Source organism: Idiotropiscis lumnitzeri, chromosome 18 (genome assembly GCF_059441095.1).
Source record: "Idiotropiscis lumnitzeri isolate Australia: NSW breed Sydney's pygmy pipehorse chromosome 18, RoL_Ilum_1.0, whole genome shotgun sequence".
Lineage (NCBI taxonomy): Eukaryota > Metazoa > Chordata > Actinopteri > Syngnathiformes > Syngnathidae > Idiotropiscis > Idiotropiscis lumnitzeri.
The window spans coordinates 10,134,800-10,157,704 of NC_142408.1; the positions used below are offsets into that span (position 1 = coordinate 10,134,800).

At 41.4% G+C, this 22,905-nt stretch overlaps 1 protein-coding gene across 2 annotated transcripts; it reads right to left on the bottom strand.

Moving 5' to 3' along the window:
- Positions 1-791: 791 nt before the first annotated feature.
- On the bottom strand, positions 792-19,907 carry ulk1b (unc-51 like autophagy activating kinase 1). Of its 2 annotated transcripts, XM_088281081.1 has the most exons (27): positions 19,218-19,907; positions 17,728-17,820; positions 17,416-17,457; positions 14,413-14,445; positions 13,665-13,701; positions 13,402-13,575; positions 13,075-13,148; positions 12,720-12,821; positions 12,170-12,228; positions 11,911-11,993; positions 11,343-11,396; positions 11,094-11,185; positions 10,716-10,881; positions 10,527-10,581; positions 10,324-10,407; positions 9,730-9,873; positions 9,496-9,638; positions 8,424-8,686; positions 8,111-8,316; positions 7,457-7,578; positions 7,245-7,370; positions 6,232-6,416; positions 5,783-5,967; positions 4,508-4,626; positions 4,279-4,436; positions 3,715-3,850; positions 792-3,630 (listed from the first exon to the last, which is right to left on the bottom strand). In XM_088281081.1, exons 1-27 carry the CDS (start codon positions 19,308-19,310, stop codon positions 3,575-3,577), a joined length of 3,084 nt encoding a protein of 1,027 aa, XP_088137207.1. In that variant the 5' UTR covers positions 19,311-19,907; the 3' UTR covers positions 792-3,574. The 2 variants fall into 2 exon arrangements, with proteins under 2 accessions (XP_088137207.1, XP_088137208.1); XM_088281082.1 differs by lacking the exon at positions 11,343-11,396.
- Between the last annotated feature and the right edge of the window lie 2,998 nt (positions 19,908-22,905).

The window sequence follows — 22,905 nt, forward strand, 5'->3', positions numbered from 1 at the left end:
CATCGTAACCACACACGTGACCCCGAGCAGACGTACTGAATTCTGACAGAAGCAAGCACCAATCAAGGAAGGCGAAACTTGCGGCACAAAAGAGACAAAATAAATTTGTACAATTAAAACAATACCTGTATTAGAGATTCATTGAAACATGCTAAATACTAATGATTAAATAAATACTGTACCACTATTACTAATAGGACTGTAGTATCCTAGTAGTAGTAATATAAAATACAACATAAAGCCACATCAAGTAATTAGAGATTGATAATTGTGGAAAGTTAATTCAATTAATTGATGCTTAAATAAATGAATTCATATTTTATTGATGACATATCACAAGCCCTACTACAGCATTCCTGAGTTTGCAGACATTATCAGCGTCCCCTAAAGGGAATTTGAATGACTTATTGGGTCTTGCTCTCACTTTCTGTGCATATAAAATGAGCAAAATATACATTTTTGGGGGGGGGGGTGCGGGGGTGGGGGGGTGTACACAGTTTTATTTTAGTACTTCACAATAGCTTGAATAAGACAACATGACAAGATGGCCCCGCATAGTCCCTTTCGTCTCATGTCTGAGCAGGTTTAAGGATACCCAGTGTGTCTGTGCCACTCTAAATATTCATAAGGAGACATGTGGAAGAACACAAAGGAAGTTTAAACAGAAAATGTGTCTTTGAATGTGTTAGCCAATCCTCAAATTTTTTAAATAATAAAAAAAAAAATTCAATTCTACAAAATGCTATCTGTATATCTGCCAACAAAAAAGACAGCATCACTACAACAACACATCCATTCCTTTAACTTTATTCATGTTGCAACTAACAGTAAGGGTTATATTACACGCAGGGACATTGAGATAGTGTCTTGCCATACATGACAATGTGAAAATGCCTTGCCGGGAGTTCAGCAGAAAGCCTTTTCTTTGGAAAAACAAAACTTATTACATGTTATGGTACTGTTCCCTCCGCACCCGGGGATCCATAAATACAATGACAACAATAACTTAATTTACAATTCCTAGAGGTCATACTGAACACAAATAAATGGTGACATCCGGGCATGTTTTTACACACAGACGTAAAACTCTTGACTCCTTGCAGGAGAGTGCGAACCTTCACTATGGTTACACTTCATTTTAGCTTCATGGGAATGCTTTGAACAGCAGCCACGATAATGGCAGCGAGTCAACATCCTGCTCAAGGACATTACAGCAGAAAACAATACATGCTCCACCCGCTCCCACCCAAAAATAATCTCAAAGCACGCACACATTCTCTTCATGGTGACCCGAGTTGATAATAATTGGGATGGCCAGTGGCAATGATTGTAGGGGTAATTACAAAAAAAAGTGACACATGCATCACATGTGCTCGCCGCTGTATACTGACTGAGCAGGACGAGAGCCACGATGAGCTGATATTAGGAATGTACAACTGAAGCATTAGACACATGCCCACGACTGAGAAAAAATATATCATATATATGTGTGTGTGTGACAAAGGGCCTCAAAGCAAATGAAGTCTATTTAAAGAGGGGGGAAAAGCTATTTCACTCTGCTCGACTAACAATGCTACCATACTGGATCTCTTTGTAAACTATCTTTAGCTTTTTCAAACGTGAACATCTTAATAACTTAAAAAAGCGCAGGAAAATACAGTGAAGAAAGTAGTACTGGGCCCCACAACAGATTATTAAAGTTATGAAGACACATCATGGCCACACCGGGTACGACGACACATTAGTCACTAAGAACAAAGTAGTAACGTTAGGATAAATAATTCATAAAGTTATGAGTTTTTTTTACATGTGAGAAAAAAAGTTACAGTATGTTTTGATATTACACGGGGAAAAAACTGATGCCACAAGTAATAATTACTACTTTTGTTGAAATATTACAACTCTATTATAAGTGTCAATTTCATTCTCTTGTTTTTAGGGTGGCCCTACTCCTTCGGAAACCAGAGGAACCCCTTTTTATGGATCCTGAAATTTCATGGGAAAAGTGAGTTTGTGTCAGCGTCGTCTTTGTTTCTCTCCACAGTCGAATTGAAAAGAATCCTCTCCACACATGCTAACATGCACACAATACTGTACACCTTTGAATGCAGGCAACACAAACATCGACCATTTCCACTGGCTCACAAATGAGAATTATTCAAATAATCTGTTTGGGATTCAAAGTTAAGTCTCAAGCTCAACAATAGTAATAATAAAAAAAATTAAAAAAAACAATTCAGATGAAAGATTTAACAAAAGCACTCCAAATCAACACATTTCAAAATCATGACAGAATTGTCGCCTACTGACTACTCTGAAGCAGAACACAATATATATATATATATATTTTTTTTTTAAACCCTCCTCACCGTAAAGCTTTTCTCTTATTTTCTTCAAGAAAACGTTCTCTGCGTTCACAGCATCCCTCTGTTAATGAACACTCTCACACCAAACACACAGTAACTATGATACAACTGCACTCCATGAATGGCAGTAGAAATCAAAATGAGCTCATCAGTCATGGTATATTCAAACAAACAAAAACGATACTTGACATGTGTCGCATGTTCAACTCTGTACAGTACTTCAACAGTGCAAAAACATTCAGGCGTGTGCCGCCGTGCAGCCCAACATTCAGACTGATGTTGACGCGGCTTCTCTCCTCTCCTATACATTCGCATTTTGATTATACTTGCTTTGCGCGGATGATGATTGATAAGATACAATGATGTAAAAAAAAAAAAAAAAAAAGAGGAACCACGCTAGGGGATGATTAAGGACTGCACGCAAGACAAATATCCTCCAGTTAGCGGGGCATCGTTAGCGCAATCATCATCAGAGATGCTAATAGCGCCACTTCCGCCTTTTTGGACCCACTCGATGCAATGTTGGGAAACAACGTTCTGCACCAGTTGCCGCCTTCCTTATGAAAAGTAGCAAGTAAAGCAAGTCCATAAAGTGTCAAACCAAACTACTTACAGCGGAGCTAAAAATCCAACGTATTATAAAAAGGCTTTTAATCGTCTAGGCAGAAATTCTTCTCCAGTTGTAGCAATGTTATGTACACTGTAGCAAGCAAGTAACTAACTGGTTTGAAACAAACACAAACAAGTGGTATAATGTGAACATACATAATATGATGAGAATGAGAATTGGCTACGTCCAGCTTTCTTCAACATGCCTACTGCACCTCCACACAGGCGTACAGCTCATAGTTCCTCCACAAAGATGAACCATGAAGGCTTTTTCAGTTGTCCACTGCAGTAGACTGATCCATCTTCAAAACGTATGTCATGGCGAGTATATGTGACTACTTGGCCATAACTGCTCCTGCAGGTTGCGTCAAATGGGGCTGGGGGTGGGAAATCTTAATTGGCCAAACGGTCTCTCATATGAGTCAGAATGCAGCAAGGTGCATCGGGACCAACATCAAGTTCCGGTTTAGTGAAAGGGACGCCATAGTCCGAAGCGTTAACTTTGGGAGGTTTTGTGAAAGTGAAGTTTGACGGGATGGGAGATGATGAGATGAAGTTTGTCGGTAATGAGTCGATGGGTGAAATCACGTGAGGGCTTCTCAAACACAGAGCCCGGACTGCAAGGCTGTGAGGCGTCGTTCAATACACTCTTTACCTGCACGCAGAGAGATGAAAGAGGACGGATTGAGGTGAGCTGGGATAGAGGAACTGGGTGATTCGGGATTGATATTTGACTTACATTTGCTCACACTGAGAATGTCTTCCTGTTCAGTGAGAAGCATAGAGAGGCCCTCCATCAGCAGGAGGGCTTTGTGGTAGCGATGGATGGATGCCTCCCCCTGGTGGAACATCTCATCCAGAGCAGCAGACTGAACCTACAATGATTCCATAACTCTCACATACAGTTTCATCAACATCCATTGTTTGTTTTTTTTATTCATAAATCTCTTCTCCTCTATAGGGTCACAGGAGAGCTGGAGGCTATCCCGGCTGACTTTGGCGAGACGCAGCATTCAGTGTAAAGTCAGGCACAGCAACAGGGTAAGCACAAGTTTATTTATTCTAATCTTTTTTTTTTTTTTGACTCCACAAAAGTAAGAGTGACATTGATGATTGATGATCTTTTTTGCCAATTGAAAAGCGTCAAGGGCAATTAGAGCTGTAGCAATAGGTTTGGTGCGCCAAAACCTGGTATGGTATGGACGCTTTATTTTGATACCAGTTTAGACTTTTACCCATGGAAATGAAATAAATGACACCAACTATAACATTTGGCAGAAACAGGGCTAATTTCCTTTCTTACCATCTGCACAGTGTGGGTAAAGAGCAGCCTCTCAGCCGTAATGGAGGTGATTTTGTCCATTAGTCTGTGCTTTTTGGAAAAGAAGCGCTCCAGACGCGTGCTGAGAGAACGGCACGATGCCACGCTGGACTTGTACAAGTCATTTAGCCTCCTCACAACTGTAAATGGGAGATTATTGGATTTAGGCATGGTTATAATGGAGGGCTTTCCTAAAGCGAATAGCTCATACCTTGTTTGACTGTTGTCGACGGGTAAAGCTTGCCCTGCTTCACCCGCTCCATAGCAGTTTGTATGGCAGTAGACAAGAGTTCTGCAGTCTTAAGGTACAGAACAAGCTGTTCTGCATGGCTGGTGAGACCGCAACATAGAAAAGGTAAATTTGAATATGACTGTGAAAATTAGTCATGCATTCACTGCTGCTCATACATAGAGTGGTATTTCATAAGTGAACACAATCCTTTCTCAGATTCATTCAGGTTTGCCATCATTTCTGTTTTAGTTTCTTACTACAGTGTTGTATATTTAATTATATATATATTTTTCGGAATCTGTCTAACTATTCTTGAAATACCCGTATTGTAAAGAGCAGCCAGAACATAAAGAAATTCACTGCATCCATGCAGCAGCATCATTATAAATCAGGATATTATATAAAAATTAATTCACTTCAGAGGTTGAATTAAAAAAGTGAAACCCATTTTATATAGATTCATTTAACTCAGGAACGTACTTTTCATGAGGCAAAATGCAGTTTGATTATTCCTTATAAAGCATTGAAATATAATTTCTTGAAATGGTGAATTTGGGGTTTTCTTGAGGCACAAGCTATATAACCATACAAATTGTAAAAAAAAAAAAACAAAAAAAAACAACAAAAAAAAACACATACTCATAAAATATGTCAGATAGTTAAGATTGCGAGCATATTCAAATTTATTGAGGTGCACTAGTATGTCCTCAAAAAGATTTGACTCAAGAGCAGGGGTGTCAAGATTCAGTCTTGGAGGGCCGCTTTCCTTCATGCATTCAATCTCTCCGGGCTGCAACCCACCTGATTCAAATGATCAGCTCATCAGCAAGCTCCGAAGAAGCATGATAAGTATCTTGCTCATTTGAATCAGGTGTGTTGCAACCAGGAGTGATTGAAAACATGCAGGACATTCAGTCCGTTGAGGACTGGAGTAGGACACCCCTGCTCGAGAGGTTCCACTGTAAAATAAATTATAGGTCATTAAGACACAATTCGACTGCTTTTTGCAAGTAAAGTTGTAGCCTAATGAATAAAAATGTATAGTGGTTTGGTCCTGCATCCTTTTCATTGAGTCATGCAGATTTTTGTGTATGCCTTGGCAGCAAAGCGCGACTGCTCATTTGCACATTCTGAAGCATCCATTTTGTCTCCGAGGTAACATTTCAATTACTATAAATAGGCACACCAGAACCATCAGAACAACAATTTTGCCTCCAACAAAAGAGGTAAGCAGCACGGATGATGCGGCCTTACCTCCACTCTCGGCTCAGTGAGCTTATCTGATCTGCCACCAGGCTCTGCTGCTGCAAGAAGTGAGGGTGAGCAGCTTCAACCGGGACCCCCATCAATGTGATGCCGCGGGCCCCGGCCACTTCCATCAGACAGTAAGCGAAATCCAGGGTGAAGCGCAGACTCTGCACGGTGTCTGTGTGCTCCTGCTGCACTCCCACAAAAATGAGACACACACGCACACACACAGGAGGACAAAGGTTGTGAGCTCTTTAAACTGAAGACACAGGGTGCCATTTAAGCACTTAAGGACTGACCACAGCATCAAGTTCACTTTTTATCAATCAGTGACTTCTGTTGTTTGTCTTAGACTCTACAACTTTGATTTTTGTTTGGAACTGATCTGTAGCTGTTCAGGTACTAATAGCAGGCTCCACTTTTCTGCCACTGTGAGAAGAAAGCCTTCATCTCACCTCCATCAGGGTCTCTTCAGGCAGCTCAGGGGCCTCGAAAGTTATACGACCGCCCATGTTGGCCGTGATGGGATCAAAGAAATTGTAACGAGGGCTGGAAGAGGCCTCAAAGCCGTCGCCGTAGGTGGCCGTCTGAGGATAGCGACTGGTGAAGGAGCCTACAGGGCTGACTGATGCAAACGAGCCTGCAACAGGGTCGGCACAGAGATAGCGTTAGAACTGCTACTTACCAGCAACATTTACAATTTAAAAATCGGGTGCAGTAGAATTACTACCAAAATCAAACTAATATCAATGGACGCTCATGCTTTTTAACCATAGCTATAAAATGTACTGTTTTAAGACAAATAATTCTTAATCATTGGAGTATTTTGAGCATGCCAGCTACCATGAAGACACCTAAAAAAAATAATAAATAAAAGAAAGGCTAAAAGAGGAACTCAAGTCAAAACTGTTCTCTGCAATATCCTCTATGTGCCCCCCATTAGTGTAAACACAGTATTCTGATTAGTATCAAGTTCTAGGAATGCTGTTTTGAACCATCTCAGAAGGCTGACGTTTTATGCAGCACCGCCCCCTGCTGCCAACTGAAATTGACATCAAATTGCCCTCTGGTTTACGTTGCGATAACTGCTGGTCACCTATATTCTGGGCTTGGTCACGTCACCAAAATGTTAACTGTAGTTATTTACTCCAAAGGATTATTTGCATTTCCATTATCTCCAATCAGGAAACATTCAAATCAAGAACAAACCAGCCAGTATGCTAAACAGGATTATGTTTAACCTGTACACTGTACATCTTTCCCTTATCCAACTCAATCCAAGTAAAATATCAGTTGACTTGAACACTGCAACACACACACCCATGATTAATTACATATAACTTCCACATGTGGGCTAATGACATATACTATGATGAAACCTGGACTGCAACACGAGCAGGTCTCGGAGCCGCAGAACGGAGTCATGCATCACTCGCGTTCATTCAACATATTTATGAGTTGGTGTTACCTGAGTATTTCCTCTGTCTGGAGGTCTGAGGCGGGGTGCCGCCACTGGGAGGAGAGCCGATGGTGAAGACAACCTGTGCTGGGCTGCAGGAGCCCGGTGCAGGACAGAGGACACCACCAGAGGGCACTAAAAAAAAAACAAAAAAAAAAAAGGTATTGGCGTGACCACGGAATGATGCACTTCATCAAAAAGAATTGTGATGAAAGACATACCTGCTATGTCAATAGCTCTTTCACATGCCAGGTTCTCTGTGCTGCCTCGGTCGCTCACTGTTCCACCTGTTCCAAAGGCTGCCATCAGCAACATGTCGGACAGGAGGCCGGCGCTCTGAGATCTGTAACGCACAACACGCAAGCTTTTAGATTTGAGGAATGAAAATATATGGTTGAAGTTTCAAGTAAAGCTTCCCTCCTATGCAAAGTATGTTTGTCTGCTTTGCAAGTAGTATGAAAAAACTAAGCGCCTAAAATATTAAGTTTCATTGGCGACAGACAAAGGTGTTAAACAATTACCTTACCGATATTATATTAACACAAGTAGAACACGATTAATCGCAAAATAAAACACCACACTTGAATGTATTCCACTTGACAGTTTGTTTATTTTACAAAACTTCAGTTATATAGTCCTCTTTTTCTCATCTTAACACCCTCCGTTGACACGCGTGTTTATATTGTAATATGTGAAAAGTATTTAAGTCCACAAAACGCGAAAGAAAAAATGCGGCATACAAAGAGGTCACTGTAATTTACTGTTGGCAAAACGTGTACGAATGAAAAATGAAGGCTATTATTGCACTGTTTTCCTCTCAGCAGCAAAAACATGCTTTAATAATTAAGGGCACCAATTGCAATTCCAGCTCTCACCTTCCAAATCCCCTGGTGTCATCATTCATCCTGTGAATGCAGTGTGAAGGCTGAGGGCACTGTGTGGGCGCTGGCTGTCCAGCATCTCTGGGCTCGATTTGCACAGTCCTGCTGCCGGGAGAGCCCACCACTAAACCCTGCTGTGCCAGGAAGTTGACAAGGTTTGGAGAGCTGGGGGGTTTGGGGAATTCAAATGGGGGCATAGTCTGCAAACAGAAGCAACAACGGAGGCACGACAGAGCTTTGTTTAAACAGTTGCTATTCATATGGTGTAAACCATGAAAAGAACACCACTTAAAAAAAAAAGACTCACCCTTGAGGGGGAGCCCAGGATGGTGGGAAGTGGGCTTCGCTGCATCAGCTCACTGAGGCGGGGGGACGAGTGCAGGGGGCGAACCGTCATCAAGCCCGCATTAGGGACCACCACCGGGTCCGAGTGCTGCTTTCTGATCTTCTGTCTGCCGCCGCCAGTGGTACACTCCAAAAGACAAGGGGCGCTGTGGAGCCGTGTCCCCAATCCTGTGGCCACCGGGGAGTGTTTCTGAGTGGTCGGCCTGGATTCAGCATGCTGAGCCGCTGCAACGGGCGGCGGAGTAGGTCAGAGGATTTCGAAGAACGGGCACAGTATAACACAATCACAAATATTATTTAGGACAAATAAAACATCTCCAATTTCTGTTCGGAAAGTGGGTCCACGCCACCTGGCAGAGGACAAAGGGAAGGGAGAGCGTGACTGCTCAAGCTTTGCAACATATAACTACAACACAACTCACACCTTGGCCTGCAGCGAATGCTTACAGATACTAAAAACTATTTCCAGTATTAGAAAATGTACTATTTAAAATTCGACAGGCAGATTTATAATTAAAACAGAAAAGAGAATTGCCGAAAGAATTAAATACTGTGGATAAAAACATTTTTTTCCAAGCAGATAATCCAAGAGCTATTTGAAAACCATCCCACATCTTTTAAGCCTCACATTATTTTTATTGTTGGTTGACTTTCAGCTTAGTCCCGTTCATTCGGAGGTCGCCACAGTTACTCATGACATGACATGCATGTTTTGCAGTTCTTAACTTGATGCACGCCACCTTTCGCCCTGACCAAGATGTGATCCATAGTCTCAATTCTCTAAAGTTAATGATTTTAATGATATTCCCAGGTGATTTTTTTTCCTCATCTGACAATTTATAGGAAAAAACATCTTTGAACGAGCGCCTCATTATCCATAAAAAAAAAACAAAAAAACAATCATTAGGTGTGGAACACTGATCTGCATTTAGACTAAAAAAAGCGAATTCTTCTCAGGTCGATCATCATTCATTCTGTGAATGGTTAAGGTGAAGGAAGGGTGTCAATTAAAAAGTTAAAAGTCTCTTAGATACCCTGAGGGGAGAGTTGAAATGGTCTTGCTCCTCCGAGTGACAGCCTTCGGGTGGTGGTCACTGTTCCGTAAGGAGGCGAAGGCCCGGTCCTCGCAAAGCCCAGCGGACTTCCACTGCTGCAACGATGCACCGGAGTGGACAGCCTAATGATGTCAGTTATTTGAAGTTAAAACTCATGGACAACAATAAGTACATCTTTGTGTTTGTACAGTAAGCATGCTAATAGACACATACCGGGGCGAGCCTTCTTGTTTGGTACTATAAATATGCTGCTCCAAGCGCTGGTAGTTGTGCACCTGAGTGGGAACTGGGATTGGCAGGGAGTGACCGTGGTTTCCACCGGGGCCTGCATAGTTACTCCCCGAGGACTCGTTGGGCCTGCCAGGAACAGTCAAAAGATAAAATAATAAATAAATTGCCACTGAAAAATCTTTAGATGAGACTTTGTGCACTTGAGAGGCAACAGGAAAACGCAACGACAACTGCACGGTTGACGACGACCACAATGGTTTCCACCGGGACATGTCACAGACTCATAATAACACAGCATCCATTTTTTTATCCTGTTTAACCTGTTCAGGATCACAGGAAACTTTCAGCAAAAACAATTTGTGTGAACGGCGCGTTAGTATGGGCAGCTAAACTTGACAAAATTGATAATAATACATCTACAAATGATATCTTCCACATTAAAGGCGTTCCTTTGGCATGATTAACTTCATCATCTAATATTTCGGGATCATTTTGCAGGCTAATCGGAACAGCTTCATTGAGTGCTAAATAATGAAATGAATTTCTTCAATATAATATCCAGCTCTGTGCTGTTACCTGACACGACTGGGGGAGCCACTATAGGAGGGCGAGTGTGGTGGCGATTTGGCTTGGACACATAAACCAGACGTCAGGAGAGAGCTTAATGGGGAAAATGAGAAGAAAATTATTTGCTGTGCAAAAAAAGAAAAGTGTACTTTGCAAACATTCCACTTCAATGTCTTTATTGTCGATCAAGAGGAGTATGAGCTTTTTCTCACCCGCTGTTCATTAGACTGTCCTGCAGCACTTTACTCTCACTCGTCAGCTCAGCCGCTGCGGGAGATAAACACATATCTTACACATTTATTATCTATTATATTAGACTTTTATCTGTTATTGGCACAATTCAACTGCTAGGGGGATGGAAAAACAACCACAAGAAAAACAAGTCTCTTGCTCTCGCTTACTGTTGAAGTGAGCGGGCACGATGACAAAGTCGTCCGTGTCACAGGAGGAGGAGTTCTTGCTGCTGCCGCCTCCTCCGGACGAATCTTTGAGGAGAAACCCGGCGGCCTCTTGGGTGGGGGAGGCCAGCGCTTTGGCACGTAAATGCTGCGCATCACCAAGAGATTGCTGCAGAGGCAGGAAAGAAGTGTGAATAGTGAACGAAAGACAGCAGTAGTATAGTGCGTCTGCACAACAATAGAGCGAAAGTGCAAATGAGAGGGGTGATTCATTCGGTGTGGACCGGGGTGGCCTCTTGGTGCCACGGAGGCCTTTGTTAATCATTTACACACAGATGGCGGGTGCAGGGGGGTTAGATTGAAGATATGATAAACACAGACCGGTGGAGAGGCCAGGTGCGAGGTGGAGGAACTGCTGCAAGAGCTGGCTGAAGCAGAACTTGGGAAGCAAGTCATCGTCACTGTTGGAGTTGCTGGAAGGAAAACGAGCACATTTCATTACGCAAATAATCTTTTCAATTTTGTAGTTCAGTAAACTTTAGCTTTTGTACAGAGTTTTCATCTAACTAGTATTAAACTATTACAGCATTCCCAGAGCACCACATCACTTCAGTAACAACTGTAACTTACTCTTTTTTATGGACGAGCTGGTTGCTTCCAAGAAGGGATGAGCAAAAAACTCATCTGCAGACAACACAGGGTTATCAGATTCATGGTGTACTTTATCAGGTAGTTGTATTTTTGTCTTGGATGTGCTTTTATTGCAATGTGACCGCTGTGAGAAAGCCGTTTCCCTCAAACGATCAATAAAGTATCATTAACTGCCTCGTTTCAATATGAGCGGAAAAAAGAAAGACGTAACACAAAGGCAAAGCCTCAGAGCTAAACCCCACTGTACTGAAATGCAAAAGCCAACATAATATTTGAGTCCCAGACAACTGATTCTTGGAGGCGCATGCAAAGATAAAAAAAAAATAAATGATGTGTGCACTGGCCAACATTATTGCCACCTGGAGAACCTCGATCTTATTTACTTTCCATGATTGTGTGTTGTAGTTATAAAGCGTGTTGCAACATAATAGCACTAATAACACTGCTCAACATATTTTTACCAAATTTTTCAACCAGCGATGTCCAACTAGAGTATGTCACCTTTTTTTGCTTATATGTGCAGCTTTGCGTCAAGACTCTCACTCACCAAAGTCCATGCGGTCCTTGTGATTGCGCTGCAGCAGGCCCCGTAACAGATGTCTCAAATGGCTGGAAGTCTCTCTGGGAATGCTGTAAAATGAAAATACTATCATCATTTGGTGCTTTGGAAGATTGGACTGACATGGGCAAATGTCAACTTGCAACAGATGCACTTAAATCTGCAGGCAGTGTCGCCTCGCCTCAAACCTCTTCTACATTTATCCAAAACTATTTACGAACTTAGTAATCTCAATGGAGCTACATACTTGGGGCTGAGGTTCTTGTTTTTTTCATAAAACATCCTAAGATCCTGGGGGCTGCTGGCCTAGAGGTGACAGAAATAAAAATTAGTGCCAGTATGATTCTTTTTATTGTAAACCCTTTTTAATGAATTTAAGTTCGGTGTCAACAAAGTGAAGACAGAGACGAAGAGAGAGAAAAAAGAGCAAGTACGGGATGTAATGTAGAATTGTTGCTAAGGAGCCGTTGCAAGAGAATGTTTGAAATTAGTTTGGAGACATGATTCTCAATAGACCAACTAAATGGCACCAAGAGTATTTTACCATTTATTCAACTGACATTTCATTACCTTCAAAGTTGACATGTCAAACGTGTTTGCAAAACGGCGCTGTAGCTCCCAACATTAACATGCAGCAGGAGTCGCGCATGCGCTCCCTTGGTGAAGTCCAATATTTGCTCTCATTTCGATCCACTTTTTGGCATGCTAATGACTTTAGCGCACATGTGCTTTTCAGTTCTTTTGTCTCCAGCCTAGAATGGTGGTGGGCTGGTTTGCCACCATGGCCTTGTGCGTACCTGGAAAGGAGCCTTCCCAGTCAGGCACTGGAACACGATGGTCCCGATGCTCCACAAGTCAGCCTTAGCGTCGTAGTTTTGGGACATAATGACCTCGGGTGCCTTGTGAGGGAACAGAAGGGGGGGAATTGTTTGAGATCTATATTTTTATGGCGTTCCAAAGGGATAACTAATGAGGTAATTAAGATTCATTTTACTACAATGAACTTTGACAAATTGGGCTTTGCCACAGTCGAACGAGGTCACAGTGCAAATAAACCCCCGGATTTCGATTTTGGATACATTGCTGCTGACGATAATGAGACTGCTTGCATTTTGAAAACGTTGTGATGTGCATGTGTTCAAGTGCTCTCACCATGTACATCGGTGACCCGCAGAGCGTTGCTGCCATCATGTTGTTCTGAAGGTACCTAGCAAAACCAAAGTCCGCTGTGGAAAGAATTTAAGTGATGAGAAACAGGATCCGGGAGTGTTTTCAAAATGCTCTACATTTGAGACATATACTGTTAAGTTTTATCTTGTACACTTGTTTGTCATTCTTCATGAAAATGATGCTCAGGAGAGCCGTACATGCAAATAGAGGCTACATTCAATATGTACAACATGTATTGTGAGTCCAATAAAAGTTCCCTCTTACATTAACAGTGACTTGAGGGAACAGTAACGCAGGAAGCAAGCCTACCAATTTTGATGCAGGTATTGTTGGAGTGGGATTTCCGTCCTGGTGGGTAGGAGAGCAGAATGTTCTGGGGTTTGAGGTCCCTGTGGATGATGCCTTTCGCTTGGAGGACCCGCATAGCACCCGCGATCTGCTGCAGGAAAACGCGAATGGTGTCCTCGCTTAGCGTGCCTTTTGCTGTGGAGGGACGTTGAGCAACAACAACAGCTGTTGAGCATTCGTTCTTGTCCAAAGCATTGACAGGCGTTTTGAAATGCTTTACTTACCGTGTAGGTAGTCGGCCAGGTCACCACCGTTACAGTACTGCAAAGCGAAGAGAACAGGAACAGGATTAGGAAAAAACAGGTGCCACAGGTTCAATTCAGAGAAGTAATCTGTTGTGTCTAAATTCTAGAGTGATGAGCTGAACGGAACTTGTCGTTGATGAGTAACCATAGATTAAGTGTCGCTGAAGCTGCAAAAGAGCATCAGCGGATCAAGGAATTGATTTCCTGAGGAGGAAAATGCAATTCAAGACGCGCGGCCTTGCTCTTATTCCCAGCATTAATATGAATGAAGCCAGGAAATTGTGCCCTCCAAATCATTTATTACGACCTCAAAATAGCATCAATGTTAGGATCAGAAGTCCCTTGTCACTGGAACAGAGCAAGTTGATTTGGACAAGAAAGACAAAACTAGACAAACAAAACAACAGTTTACGAAGAGCTTTATAATTAAGACTGGGTTATAAAAGTACAGCAATTATAAACTTTGATTGTCTACTAATGTGGGTGTTCTTCATGAGCTATAATTACACCATTGTTTCACAACAGCCATCTCAGTGTCTATGTAAACATAAACATACAAACACAATCAGCTGGATTGTACGGGATACAGCAGTGTGTGGGACGGGTGTTGACCCCCCCCTACCCCCCTTCCGGCGGGTCGGTGCCAGAGGACCGGCCTAATTTTAGCTCAAATGCTGACATTGCACAGCATTGAGCAAACAAAGGCCAAAGGCCGCAGCAGGCTTACCTCCATCACTAGGTACACTGAGCTTGCAGTTTCCTAAGGGGATGGGGAGGGGGGGTGTAGAAGAGGCAAGGGGATGGGAGGAAAAGAAAACATGTCAGAAACAGACAAAGACATGAAGAACAGGTGGTTCTTGAGTTGACAGATTGTGTAAATGCCAAAGTGATTGAGAACATGCTGCTTGATTGAGATAAAAATGTGAAATTTTTCAAGTTTTTGGCCAAAGTAGGGACATACCGTGTTTTCCGGACTACAAGCCGCTACTTTTTTCCTAGATTTTGAACCAGGTGGCTAATACAACGGTGCGGCTTTGCTGTGGATTTTTCTTTCACCGGTAGGGGTGCTCTATAGTTCAGAAAATATGCTGAATAAATCTCGATTTTTTTTTTCCTCTTGGGTCCCTTCTGTTTTAATTGGCAAAGTTAAAAGGCACTGTTTTAACAATCTGTTTATGTCTCTTAATGTGCATTCACAGTACAAAATTGTTCTGTACATGCAGTAAACAGCTCATTTTTTTTCAACATAGAAAACTGCGGCCTATCGTCTGGTTGCGGCGTGTATGTCTTTCTCTCTTTTTTTTTTTTTTTTTTTTTTTTTTAGGGTTGCTGCGGCTTATATACGGGTGTGTCTTACAGTCCGGAAAATACGGTACACATGTTGGTTGCACTCATTTGTAATTGAAACAATATAGACTATTTATTAATATAGACTGCTTCCAATGTTCACTTCATTTTTTTTTTTACATTGATTTTATTTTTAACTTAGTAGAGAGGGGAAGTAATAATAAACAGCTGAGATAAATGTAAATGGTTTGCACAAGTACACGCGCTCGCTTACCACTGGGGATGTGGATGTGTTAAACAACAAACCGATCACATCCAAACTCACGTTCAATTGGAGATCGCACACACCTGCCACCATTTAAAACACTCCGATTAACCACCATTTAAACGTTGCACTGTTCCAGTATGCGCCAAAACACACAGATGTATTATGATCTGAATACACCATTTCATTCCAGATTTCTTTCCAACTGTGCGGTGCAGGTTATAAATTACATTAAACGTGGAAAATTATTTATCTAGGTCTCTTCAGTAAATCACAAAAATCGTGACATTTGACCAGGGGGGGTGTAGACTTTTTATATGCACTCCAAGACTAAATGAGTGCAGCCCTCACAGCATCATTTGTCTGTGTAGTGCGAGGCAACATGGGGTCTTGGTAAAAACAAACTCTTATCACATGGCAACAGATGACTGAGGTCTGGAGGTGCAACACTCCAGAAGCTGTTTTTTTTTCTTCCTTTTTTTTGTTGTTGTTTACGTGAATGATGCTGTCAACTCCTGAGAGACAGCACATGCTTGTTTAAAAAACAAAACTGCTTATTCTGTCTTTCACTGTGCATTTGTTTTTTTTCTAATCCAGCTGACATCGAGAATGCACACGCTCACTGCTACCTGATTTCAGTAGCCTCACAAAATCTCAGAAAACTGTTCCTAAAACTTTCGCCACAAGTTGAACAGTTCTACACCCCTGCAAACTACAACCACGAGTAGGAAAACTTGCACTGAGCATCATTATCTTTGTAAAGACACACTCTTGAGATGTGACCTAATTTTGTGGCTGGTGTGTCTGCACTGCTTTGTAAGCGAGCTGGAGGCCAATGGACTTAGTATTTAGATGAATTTCCAGAGACGTGAACGTCACCCAATGTCACAGGGTTTAACATTTATCGAACACCTGAATTAACCTGCATGCACGCACGCCCAAAATGTTCTTACATAACTACACTACGGTCAATTTGATCATTTATTGCCCTGGACTGACTCTTTCCCCACAACACTGCACTCTGATTCTCTCCCTATCTCTTGCTTTCTCACATGCGCACACACACACACACACAAAAACAGACATTTTTTGGTCAGTTTTTTCTCTTTACGCTGCCATGACGCATACCAAAATTGTGAAAACAAATTGCATCACTTGAAGCTTGTAGTGTAAAATCCAAGCTTAGCAGAATGATTCATCTACTGGGATGTTTGATAAATCAATGTGTCAGTGGTCAGGGCCTCCCTGATGCCTTATTTGCATGATGAGTACCGGACAAAAAAAGGTCAAGAAAAACCAATACAACAAATCTCCTGCTTCCACGAGCATTTGAACATGTCAGACAAGTAAAACAAATGACGATCTGCTTTTTTGTAAACAGTCACAGTCCACACAGGAGCACCTTTGTATGTTTCAATGTAGGCGGACACACTGTAATGCAGTGTAACAGCATCAACATTCCTGCTCAACTTGTACCACTACAACAAGGTTCAAAAATTGCAAACAAAGTCATGTGCTCCTTACCAGATGTCATATTTGATCAAATTCAGTTAAAATTATGTTGTGACGGGTCAAGGTTGACAGTTAAAGACATGCCCGGTGTATTCCATAAGGCCAAGACCTGCATAAATTGAGATCCATTTCAGGTCATCACAACGTGTCAAGTGTGTGCACGTGTGCGTTCAGGTCACTGTAAATGCCAATGTGTGTTGCTAGGTTACAAGCACCCGTGACAGTTGAACCTAAGCACTAACTTCCTGCAGCCCTAAGACCTTAATACTACAAATTTAAAATAAACACATCCACATTCGCAACAGGCAGCACATTCAGGCTTCCAAAAAGTTGCAAAACAAATGCGTAAGGGTGAGGTGAACCACCAAGTAAATTGTGCAGGCAGACACAGTGTAAACAATGTCTGAGTTCAACAGGGCAAAAACACGGAAGTGAAACTGTCCAAAACAAAAGACCGTGTTTTGCTGCTACGATTCATTTAAAAAAAAAAAATTACAGTCAACAAAAAAACGGTCAGGTCGCATGAGACCCAATTGGGTCATGTGGCACCAACATGGCCACCAGCCCATCTGCTCAGTGTGGTGAGCACAGACTGACAGAAAATTGGGACAGCAAGCGGTGACATAATTATGTGTGTAAACAGCACCGGAGCACATTATTACATACCTGAAAGTCCAGTAATGCAACAATGTTTTCATGCTTGAGTTCCTGCAAAAGAGAGTGTTTTTAGTTTGGTTTAATTTAAAAAAATGCATCCATGAATTAGACTTGTATAACTAATTTAAATCTTCATATAATTAATCTTCATTGGATCATCTCTATTCTGAGGAACATAACTCCAGCACATGAATAGAAAAAAAAAACTGAACTAGTGGCTACAAATGTACTGAAGGATACATTGATTCCAAAACGTTCACATTTTTGTCTCACGTAAAAATAACCTGTGACATAATGCATAATGATGTTTATAATAGTTACTTTGAGTATTTTGATCTCCTTCCCCAGCAACGTCTGGGATTTGGCCAGGTTCTTCTTATTGATGCATTTTACTGCCACCTCCCAGTCATGTTTCTGATGGGAGAAAAACGAAATGTACAGATTGTCCCAAAAATATTTGGGAAAGGTTCAGAAATGTCAAAAGGATAAGCCTGAATTTATAACTGCAACAGTACCACAATGGCGAAGCGAGAAAATGCAAGTGACTTCAGCTCTATTTGACACCGTGCCCCAATTATTTAGCGTATGTCACAATACCATTGGCGACATTGGAGTCATTAGCGAGGAATTTGAAAGAGGTGTAAGATTAATATTTTAGAGCAAAAGAATATTATGTAATAGAATGTTTTAGCTAGATGCAGTATCATTTTCAAACACTTCAACATATGTATTCATGTAAAGCACATTAAAACGTAAAACGTATTATTCTGATAATCATATATATTCATCTAAATCCTAAAATCATCAATCCTAATTCTAAAGGTGTGCCATATTCAATATCAACATGACATTGCACACTTTTTTGTGTGTTGCTTGTCCCTCAGAGAAGCCAAAACTCATTTTTTACAGGGTGCGTCCTGCACAAAGTGTTATTACAATATGGTCCGCCTTGCAAATTGCAATTATGTTATGTAACTCAGTCATTATGTGTTCGCAAGGTAGTCATACCCTTAATTCTAAACACTGTTAAAACAGACGGAAAACGCAAACCAGCATATATGGTGGCTCCTCCCCTTCCTGGGGGCATTTAGGGGAGGGGGGGTCCCCACGTGAAAGTTGGTCCCAGAACACATTACATAATCGTTTGTCAAGTGGAACAAACATGGGTTTTGTACTTCATCTTTACAACATTCCCAGGGTTCTGATGCAATGTCACCGTGATGGGCAGTGAAAAACTAACTTGTACCAGCCAGGTTCACTTTCGTGTATTGTTAAAAAATCTTGTTGTGAAGTTATGTTGTTTTGCAACCTATGTACTTATCTAAAAGAAAAAAAACGGATCAGATCTTTTAAAACGCCGTATAAAAAGGATACTCCAATCAATCACAAAAGCTCTTTATTAAAATACCGGTTTGTGTCCTAATAATCTTCACCGCGGCAGTTGGAGAACATGTTTCGACATGTTTATAACCGCCTCGTGCATCACACCAGCCAAACAGAGACAAAAACGTCTCAAATTAGGCGAATGTGTGACCACCCATACCAGGTGGCTGACATCATATCACATTTCAAGTGATGACAATCATTTGATTTTATGTCACTATTGCTCTTTACCGTTTTATTATGCTCAAGAACATCCTGTTCGGGCAGCTAGGCCTCTTAAGGTCGCGCCACAACAACAAACGCCAAATGGCTAATTGCTCGTTTTCCTTTTCAGCCAACACATAAACGCGATCGCAAACGTTCTCTGCACACTATGCACAAATTGTGGCGTGTTAAAAAGCGTAATCCTACGGAAAACGACCACTCACCTCCCGGTTTCTGCCTTTAAAGACCACCGCAAATGCGCCATGTCCTATGAGGTCCTTCCGACTGAACTCGAATCTGCCCACCGTCTCCATCATGCACCTCAGTCCGCTTAAGCACTATTTGGACCGGGCTACAGAACCGGGGGGCCTGCGGTCACCCTTTTTGCTAACAAGCTCGCCTCTCTCCTCAGTCAAGCCGGGGCAGCAGCAGGGACAGTCACCCCCTCTTTCACTCGCCAGGAGCTGCCGTCCAGACAACACACGGCCCTCCTCGCTCATGATCGCTCGTTACGGAGTTTCACTCCCGACGAGGCCGAGCGAAGACTTCCATTTTTCCGGACACCGAGCTCCTCCACGTCGAGCTCGCCGAGGGACCAAGCGGGCCTGGCAGCCTGCTCTTGTTGTTCCAGCTGTCGCCAATGACGTGCCACCTTAAAAGTAGCTCGAGCTGCGTTTTGTTTATATACAGGAGCTCCTCGCTTCTGTCGTATCCAGCGTCAAAACGACCTCCACACAAGAAAAATGTACTAGCGGCTATCTCAAATCACAAATAAGAGGTCGCATAAGTCGCTAACGCCGAACTCTAATCCATTATTCGTTAAAAATAAACGCTGAGTCGATCAGAGTCCCAGCAGCATAGATGGTCCCAACAAAGCAGACGGTATAGTCGGGGCAAAAACGCGCATGCGCAAAGCGAGCACAGCTGTAGCTTTGACGTCACAGGAGTTCTCAGTAGTCGAGTCATTATGGGCTCATGATGTCAGGAACTTGCTAAATAAACATTCTAGTTAAAACAAGGGGAGCGATATACGCGCGTCGTCGTTTTTGTTGGTTCTTGATCTTCACATTGTGAGTTTAATGTGGCTGTTCAAGGTTTGCAAAGTGATTAAAGTGAATAGGAAGCTGGTGTAGATGTTGCACAAGGAGCCTGCGCGCATTACACTCATGATCAGAAAAAAAGTAAAAAAAAAAATGTTTCAGGTTATCTACTTGAGTAAAAGTATACAGGCTGAAATCTTATTGGTAGAAAAGTAAAAAAAAATACAGTCAGTTACACACAATACCCATTTTAATAACGTGGAATCTACAAAACTTCTGTGCATACAAAATAGTTTTCGTATTTAGTGGCTGGCATTATGCAATCAAAACAACGTGATTCCATAGCTTCTTACTTGTTCTGCCCCCAGAATGGACTGTCCAACTGTGCTGATTGGTTAAAAAAAATAAATAAAACACAAAAAACACTACACCACTGTGTGTGTATGCTCAATACCAACATTTGTGATTCTGAAGACCTTTGGCAGATTGCATTTGCATGGCAAAAATTTTTGTTTACAAGACAAGTCACAAGACATTCAACACAAATCCATCTCTGTCCAATTTTTGGAATGTTTTAAATGTTCACATTAACGCAATGTCTGTAACGTGGAAACTCCATTCATTTAGGATTAAGAAAAAAAAGAGAGAAAATATTCGTGTTTTCACAGGACAGCCCACGATATATTCATATAACCTTTATTCATCCAGGTAAGGTTTCAGACAACATAATAAAAATACATATACAACAACTCTACCATGTGATTTAGTTACATATTTACATGATATATCAAATTGCATCATAGCACATAGAGCATACAACTCAACTTGACACATTACAGGCTAAAACGGGTGCAGCAACCATGTATTGTACAGTAACCCTGAATCACTTTTTAAAATTCTTTGTTGTAGCTGCCAACACCAAACACCATAAATAAGGCCATGGGTGGGGAATATCTTGCTTTTTCAAAGGCATTGCCATCATAGTTACTCCCTTGTTCTTTTTCTTCCATGTGGCATGTTATTCCTTAATATCAGATCCCAAGATCCCAGTCAATAAGACTTGAATATTTTGTATATGGTGTCATCATCACCGGAGGTGACAAAGTAAATATTCATACAAATGACTTTGTCACTTCCCACCACTGGATAATTATTTAGCCGTATTTAACTATAACTCGTCCTGTAGATAAAGGCTAATTCAGTTAGGTTTTAGTTTAAAAAAAAACAAAAAACTATCATGAATGAAGACAAGATGAATGGCATAACATAGTGATAATCAGAGAGTGGAAAATTGTGAAAAAGTGCCTTGGCTCATTAATGGCTAGGAACCACTAATCCAAGTTTTATGTCGCTAAAGTATCCATTTCTATCTCAAATACTTGGAAGTTTTAGAATTTAGATAGCTATTTGTGAACATCCCCCAAAGTCATCTCCAGCTCCCCTGCGTGTCCTAATGAGGATAAGTGAAATAGAAAAATGGAGCCAAGGATCAACATTGCAATATGAATAAAACAAAACCTAACTATGTTTTGGATCTTTTTTTAAACTGAACTCTACTCTTTTATTAGTAGGCCTATTAATATTTTATTTACTGTCGTGTGTTTTATGTTTGGTCTTATGCACAGCACTTTGTTACAGCAATGGTTGTGCCATATAAATGAAGATTAATTATTGATTATGATTGATTTAAACAAAAGTGACAAAGGAGATCCAAAGAGATTGCCAGAAAACTGGCAGGAGTGTGTTGCTGTATTACTCATTAGCCAAAATGCTAACGTGAAGCTTAACAAGCTTCCGTGGCCCAAGCATTGGGAGTCAAGCTAGCGAGACTAGTTATTTGATTTTTTTATACGCGGTGATTACATTTGAGTAATCTTTGTGGCAATCTTAGGCAGCTAAGTTAACGAGGGTAGTGTTGCTTTTGAATAAATCGTGAAAGTAAAAAGTATAGAGCGTTATTACCAGCTTTATGGGAACAGTGTTGCTCAAAGACAGAAATGCTAATGTGCCAAAACAATTAAAAGATATGTTTTCCTTCACATAACATGATATAGTAAACAGGCGAGTCATAAATATTCATAGTTCATTAAATTGTATCGAGGATAACAACTGTGTACAGTGTGGGTGCCTGGAGAACCAAGAAAACAAATTCACACAACTTCAGATGTGCAACTATTCTCTCAGGACGGGATTATGTAGCTTTTTAATCACGCCAAAAAAATTCAGCTATATTTCGTTGCCTCTTTTCATAATTACAGTACTGCTTTTCCTCCCAGGAAAATAACAAAGTGAGACCACAGAGGAGCTGGAGATGGAAACCATGTTGTGTATGAGGCCGATCTAGATGTGCAACAAAACGAAAAAGCAGAATTGAAAACATGAGGGGGAGGGGCTGTGGAATGAGGACAAATGGTAAAAGGGACTTGAAAGTTTAAACAGGAAAGAATGTCAGGCAAGTGGGCTTTGGATGCGTGCTAGTATGAGAAAATGGGACAATTCCAAATACATTTTCCGGTTTGAGCAGCATCTGACTCTTGCCTTCCTTGAACCAGATTAGGTTGTAGTACCGATATTGACCTTTGAGAGGCGACACGGTGCCATAGGGGATTCATACTGCTCGGAAATACGAAAAAAGAAAAACAGAGAAGCTAGGTTAACTCTTAACTTATACCTTAACAGTACATTTGTAAGCTCTTCTCCTTGTCATTTCGGTGAACATTGCACAAACTACCAGCACAACCTTACTTCGCTGTTTGTGTCCGGTAAATGCACGCATCAGCGAAGTTTCCTAATTGGTGTTTCATCTAAGTCACATAGTCTATGGGAACACTATTCATTCCCGGAAGCTAGTCAAGGTCCTATTTGATTGGAT